General features: G+C 33.0%; 1 protein-coding gene across 1 annotated transcript; it reads right to left on the minus strand.

Annotated features, from left to right (window-relative positions):
* Window positions 1-4,241: 4,241 nt before the first annotated feature.
* Window positions 4,242-6,783, minus strand: LOC119836597 (UDP-glucosyltransferase 2-like). Its single transcript, XM_038361978.1, has 5 exons — window positions 5,959-6,783; window positions 5,539-5,758; window positions 5,131-5,350; window positions 4,678-4,891; window positions 4,242-4,289 (listed from the first exon to the last, which is right to left on the minus strand). The coding sequence occupies exons 1-5, from the start codon at window positions 6,781-6,783 to the stop codon at window positions 4,242-4,244; spliced, it is 1,527 nt and encodes a 508-aa protein (XP_038217906.1).
* Window positions 6,784-7,391: the final 608 nt, after the last annotated feature.

A 7,391-nucleotide genomic window follows, 5' to 3' on the forward strand; every position in this document is an offset into this window, starting at 1 on the left:
GTAAGGTCCGCAAACGACCTTATGCTTCTCCAAATGTCCATGGGCGGCGGTGGCGCTTACCATCAGACACCCCATTAGCTCCATTGCCGACAATGACATAATGATAAGAAATATAAGAGAATTTAAATTATTTAAATCCTCTCTATTGATAAGTCGTAGATAATTGAATTTGTATAATAAATCTGTATTTTAAGTTCTTTACAAAATATAGCTTAATTATGTGACAAACGTTATCTTATAAAGAAACTTTCGGTAGATAAAACTTTTAACTACTGGATACAGAAACGAAATGTGATAATGTTGTTTTTTTTCACACTTATTTCAACCTCGTAAATAAATAAAATAAATATAAAACCCCTAACGATGTGCAGCCAATATCATTATATTGTATACAGCAAAGTCGCTTCCCGCAAGATCTATGTATACATACACATATGTATACTTAGAACTTAACAACTACACTAGGATTTTGATTGTTTTTTTTTTGTAATAGATAGAATATTTCAAGATAAAGGTTTACATGTACAATGACATCTATAAAACCACTCCGAATTTAACGCGTGCGAAGCAGTTTTCCAAGATTCAGTAAATCCTTAGGAAAATAAATAAAACTTTTGCTTAATTGCGTCAAGTCTGCGGTTTCTTCCATTTTGAATTTAGTTTACAAAATTGAATAAGACCTATCACATACTTGAGGCGAAACAACTTGGAACTAAGTTAAACCACAATTATGTAACACATACAAGACAGTTATATACGTCACCGTCAAAGTGTTAACACCGTCACACATGGATCTATCCCACGTGATTGTAATCTGTCAAAAAATGTGATCCTAACATACTGCTTACATGGACTTTCTATATGTGTATATATATATGGGGAGCCGGAGGCCCATATCCTTTCGCTTACCCTTCCCAGTCCTGTCCTTTATTCCTCTCGTCAATCCTTTCTTCATTCCTTTCCAATTCAAGTCGGCAATCCATTTGTAGAGGCGTAAGTTCTGCAATCGACCACACGCCTCTCCAAATGTTCATGGGCGGTGGTAGCGCTTGCTATCAGGCGACCCACCAGCACCATGGCCAACGATAACATAAAAAATATGTTGCATGGCATTTCGATACGTATATTTTTAAAACTGCACAGAAGGTATATATGCCAGTTACACAGAAAATTAGTCTCCGTTGACTCTAAACACCTGACGGACGCTTGAGAAGTAAAATCTCCGCATATTACATATTTGCGATATATTCGCATTATAGACAAATGCTAAGGATCAGAATATTGCGGCAGTCAGAATTTTGTAAGTTAGATTATAAACTAACGGTTTTTACAGTCTTGCAGCGACATACATATCAAAGTCAAACGAGTTAGTAGTTAGGAGCGATTTGATGTTTCGGCTTCATGTATATTGGTTTCATAATTGTAGAAATTTAATCATCATAATAAATTATATTACAAATTTTAATAAAATTATATCTGGTGTATGCATTGCTTTCAAATCTAATTTGATTTAAATAATAAGCTACGTTTATTGCTTTATTACTCTGCCAATTAAACAATTAAGTTTAAGCTACTGAATAATAAGCTCTTAGTCTTATCGATATGTAGCGATTTCTTACAGACAACCAAGAATAATGAAAACAAATTAATGTATTATTTTTTTCTCTTTACGGTATATAAAAACAGTATACGAATTGCCAGTTCATAACTGGTAATTAATTAAAAATAAGGTACATTATACACTAGTTTTTGCCCACGGCTTCGCACGCGTTAAATTCGGAGTAGCAAAATAGATCTTATCTTACGTATAAACCTTTCTCTTGAATCACTCTGTCTATTAAGAAAACCCCATCAAAATCCGTTGGGTAGTTTAAGATTTAAGCATACAAGGGACAAGGACAGACAGAGAAAGTGACTTTGTTTTATACTATGTAGTGATGACAACGATGGCCTAAAAGTCAACCTAGATAGAAATCGTTGAAATGTATTCTGTATTTTAATAGTCATTCAACCATATTTCATGAAATTTTTATTTATTGAGAGTTATAGACATAATAAAATCGGGTTCGGTGTGTAAAATATAAATGGCATTAATGGGTACATCAGTTTTGGAGCAATCTACGTATCCTTTTAATCTTATCAGATTCATATGCTACGAAGATTATCTTTTTCACTTTAGAAACTCCTACTTAAATTGTTAGAGCAAATTTATAAACGAGAGTTTTAAATATGCTTAAATTATAGTCTGGGGTATCAATGGTTGATTTCAATATTAGACCTATCAGACCGATGTCAAGAGCACATAAATCAGACCCTGAAGACAATGCAAATAAAAACAGAAATGACAATTAGTACTGAAACTTTGCCTTTTGCTATGCAATAAAACCTACTTGCAACCCAAATTTCAGCCCGATCCGTCCAGTGGTTGGGCTGTGCGTTTATAGATCACTATGTCAGTCAGTCACCTTTGAGTTATATATATTTAGATTGAAACAATGAAGTTCTTTGGGGATCTGTTTTCTATGTGATGTAAGGCTAATAATTATTTTCTACCAAAAAGGTCACCTGGGGGGATGTACAACTCTAAATTCTAAAATGTACCATTTGACAATAATTTCCTATCAGACACGAAAAGCTTTACCGTAGTAACTATATATAAGTATCAGCATTGGAGTATAGATTAATTAATCAATATAAACAGAAACCAAACTGCTATCACATGGCCTTTTTTATTTGTCGAATAAAAGCTATAATAAAGGCAGGGGTGATAAATCTTTTAAATACACCAGCAATGCATTAAACATCGTGTTGGTCAGTGGAATAAAGAAATATTATCTGGCTATGCAATAATTTTCCTTGATTTATATCTCTGTGCTTGCATGACGTTGGCGCAATTTTTTATTTCAAATCAACGCAAAATATATGCTTTGTTTGATAGTTATAAACAAATAACGTTGGTAGAAAGCGTCGTAGCTATCATTTGCTATGGAAAGTCAAATTAAAAATGTAATCCAATAAATAACCTTAAACTTTCAAGTGGTTTCAAAAAAAGAATTTTAATTCGACTGTACATTGTTGGGTTTATTTTCACCTCTACCTTGTACTGAGGCTTTTGACGATTCTTTAATTAGAAAGATGGTGGTCGTAGGGTCCCATTTAAAGTGGTCTTATTCTAATGTGAATGTTAAAATCATGCATAAACTATATAGCGATCTTTTTAGTGTACTGGTTATTTTACAAATTCATACCTTCAACGAATATAGAATATAGTTGTCTGTGCAATATAATATGCAACTGAAAGTTTAATACGTTTGTTTGAACGCGCTTATCTCAGGAACAGGAGTCAAGATCAAGTAAAATATTATTGCGAGTAAGCATAACACATTTTTACATACATTTTTAACCGACGGTTCCAAAAACTCTGGGTTCTCAATTCAGCTTTTTTTATGTTGTTTTGCTATTCCATAGGTTCTCAACGTGATTATTTTTGTGTTTGATAGGGAATTGTTGCCATTCGGACCTATTTTAGAATCATGAGTACCTCCGTTTCAACCGACTTTAAAAAAGGAGAAGCTTATCCACGTGTTCTTTTTTATTTCAAAGCTGGTGGTCATGTGGTCTAGTTAAATTTGGTCTTGTTCTGACAATATGAAGGCGGCTTATTTTTTGTTAAAAATGATTATTGCAGAAAATTATTATTTAAATTGTCGAATACAGTTTTGTATATAATGCGGTCGAGCTAAATTAACATTGTGTCCGAAATAGGCTGGAATTATGCAAATATATACTCGCATGTTAAAAAGCTAAATTTATTCATGGCGAATTTGCCTTGCGCCTTAATTATTTTAGATTAATTTTACTTTTTAATCATGGGATATGGTAATTGTAGCTCTTTTGACTCTTTTATCTTTTTTCCTAGATACCTTGTCCGAGCTATAAAAACACAAAAATAGCACTATTTCTGATACATTTTTAATTACTATCATATAAGTTTACATTACTCTGCTAATGTTATTTTTGACATTTGAAATATTATCAATTATCAGGCTTATTACCTTTGAATGTAATTCTTCCTTCAGATTATTAGTATCAAATAGAAGACCCCCAGTACGTTCACCCATCTATAGAGCCTAGCGGTCTTCGTGAACTGGTTTTGGTCACACCACCTTTCTTGAACTAAAGCGAGTCACCAGCACGGAGATTAAAATAAATTAAAGTACACTAGAGTATCGTGTTTTCGTTTACGCTCTGGCGTTATATGAAAATGCAAATTGGGTCTCAACGTGCACCTACATAAGGGGTATATTTGCATAATTTAGCAAAATTATGTTATTCTGCCCCTCGGTAAAGCAATGCAATTTTTAAACGTTTTGTTTGTAATGAAGTTTATGTGTTCTTTGAATATAGATAAGTCATAAGGAAAAATTATGTCATTTTTCAAATTATAAAGTCCCCATACCTACTTTGAATGATGAAGGTCTAAAAACACTTATTACTTTGATGATCCCTGCTGACAGTTTTTAACGTATTTATATAACTAAAATCTAGCATTGGTTTATATAATTATAACCAAACTTATGTGAATTAATAACCCCTATATACCAACACGTAATCTTATGAAGTTTTTGATTTATTTGTTTTGAATATACACTTCAAACATCGTAACATAACAGATACCACTGTAGTTATAATGACAGAAATAGTAAACAAAATAGTCGATACTAATTCCATCTCATAGTACTCAGTCCAGGGCATGTTGGCGGCGGGGGAGCGCAGGTGCTTCGCCCCTCCGTGCCGCAGCACGTACTCCGTCCACCACACGGCGCGCTCCAGCCCGCTCTGAGGCTGGTCTCTCATTAGATTCCGTAACTTTACTACATTATCGCGATAGCTGTAAATTAATCATGATGGTGGCTTCACTCAAACACTTAACTTACTTATGATTGGATAAAATTGAACTCTTATTTATATAACTTGTATTTTGCTAGCCATAAATAAAGGAACATAGTTTTGAAATTTCCACGTATAAAATTGGAAGATATTCTTGATATGTCCAAGTGAATCAAAAACGCAATATTAATTCACATTTCCAAATAAATAATTGGTTTTTATTACAATATTTGAACTAACCTTTTGTCTCCCAGGACAGATTTAATAGCCGCTCTAAATTCTTCTTCTGTCAATGTTTCAATATCCAATTGTTCACCAATTTTGAAGTGATCATATTTTTCAGTATTGTACCATTGGTCAGCAATCATAGGTATACCAACTAAAGGCACTCCAGCACCAATCGCTTCTTCAGTAGATTGTAACCCCCCTTGAGTTATAAAAAGCTTCACATTTGGGTGTCCTAAAAGTATACCAATTATTGTACCTACTAGTATCTTAAATATTTTTTTTCTTTGCAATTCCAGCTTTTTCAAAATATACCTTAGGATATATTATTGAATGACAAAATTAAGTTGAACAGACGATAAGCAATAAAGTCTTCAGAGATAAAGCAATTTCCAATATAGCTAAGGTTTTATTTCCTCTTACTCAATACATCAGTTTGTGGAACCCATCGCATAACTTTGACGTTCACAGGTCTATCGGGAATATCGGTATCCCATCGCCATAGAATATTGTACGGCAATTCAGAAAAAATATTTTTGAATATCTGCAGCTTTTCCTTGGGAAGGAGTGATGGTTTCACATTATTTCCAAAACTTATGTATATGACGCCGTTCTTTGATGAATCTAAATATAATTTCAAGTCCTAAAAATAATATAATATTGCACTAAATAATTTGTTATCCATAATTTTTTAATAGAGTAACAAATTGACATGCCGTATTTTATTAACAATAGAAAATACGTAATATATTAATTTCAATTAAAAAGATTAGTTCAAATGGAATAATCGTTATAAATACAAATTTAACAGTGACTGATTGTCACTAACTACTTTTGCCTTACCTTAGGGAGTTCTTTTTCAGGTTTTTTATTAATACCTCCAATATACGCTACATTTGGAGGCACAGGTTGATTTTGAGACCATATTGGATCACTATTATAAAACAACATATGTACATTAGTACTCAATTCTTGTAAAGACGGTATGTTTGATCCCACAATATTCTTTAACATTTCTTCCTCGATATTTTCGTAAGCACGATACATGTTATATATAAGCCAATGTTTGGCAAGCTCTTGGACCTTCTCCAAAATTGTTAAATTGTACAATCTTTGGTGTATATTCCAGGGATACAATAGCGGGTGTGAAGGTGCACCAACGATATCATTGCTATTTAACATAGCACCGAATGTGCTCATATGTATTACTGGCGCACTAAATATATGTGAAAAAATAAGAGCTGGTCGCACAGATGCTTCCAAAATGAGCAGGTCAAAATTACCTAGCTCACCCTTTATAACCCTTTGAACTACATCACTCTGCAATTGCACCTCAAATGTTTTAGCAAACTGTTCGATAAACAGTTCCACACTTTGTAATAGATACTTTTTCTTTCCAATAGCTGTGTTAGTCATGAACTTCTTTCTCCATACTTCATAAGATATATCACGGACGTCGATTTCTGTCAAATTAGGTGGTCCATCGTTGTTCTTATATAATGGTTCAGTTGTAATAAAAACTACGTCGTGACCTCGTTCTACTAATGCTCGTGTGAGTGGTTGAAATACGACTTGATGGCTTGTTGATGGTGTTGGAACGACTACTAGAATTCGACCAGCGTCTACTTTAACTAAAATTGTTAACAAAAGTACTGTTATGACTTTCATTTTTGCAAAAATACTCGTTAAATATTGCCTTGTATATACTTATATTATCTAAATGAACATTGCGGATTATATTTATACTGATTTGTGTCAATAACTCACGATTAAGTAAAGAATAAGATATTTTTCTTTCATTATCATTTCCATTGTTTTTGGACAAACTCTTGAATATTAAGGCAAAGAAAGTGATTTGAAGTTAAATATTCTTACGAGTACGTACAAACGAGAAAGTTTTGAATTATGAATGGATGTTTGTTACTCTTTCACGCGAATCGGTTTACCGTACCGTGATGCCGCGAGTTACAGTATTAAATGAATTCCAGAAGAAAGAAGAAACGATCATCATCAACGAACATCGACTCTGCTTCATTTTAATTACTTGGTTTAGCATAAACATCAAATCTATCACACTATTGTAACCTCCTTGCGTCAAATTGTATGTAATGGTTGTATGAACGACCAGTTTAATAAATCTAAATGACTTGCTCTTCTGCTCATCTGTTTTAAAGTAAGACATTTAAAGAAATTATCATTTGAATTGTAGTTTTTGTGACGAAATACAGAACTGAAATGCTTTAATTTTGTTTTTGATTACATTATGTAGCGTACTA

Source organism: Zerene cesonia, chromosome 25, assembly GCF_012273895.1.
Source record: "Zerene cesonia ecotype Mississippi chromosome 25, Zerene_cesonia_1.1, whole genome shotgun sequence".
Lineage (NCBI taxonomy): Eukaryota > Metazoa > Arthropoda > Insecta > Lepidoptera > Pieridae > Zerene > Zerene cesonia.

Coding starts and splice junctions, on each gene's coding strand:
- LOC119836597 (XM_038361978.1), bottom strand. CDS start 6,783: ATGAAAGTCATAACAGTACTTTTGTTAACAATTTTAGTTAAAGTAGAC. Junction 5,351..5,538: donor TCCACAAACTGATGTATTGA/GTAAGAGGAAAT, acceptor GTATACTTTTAG/GACACCCAAATGTGAAGCTT. Junction 4,892..5,130: donor TCTGTCCTGGGAGACAAAAG/GTTAGTTCAAAT, acceptor ATTAATTTACAG/CTATCGCGATAATGTAGTAA.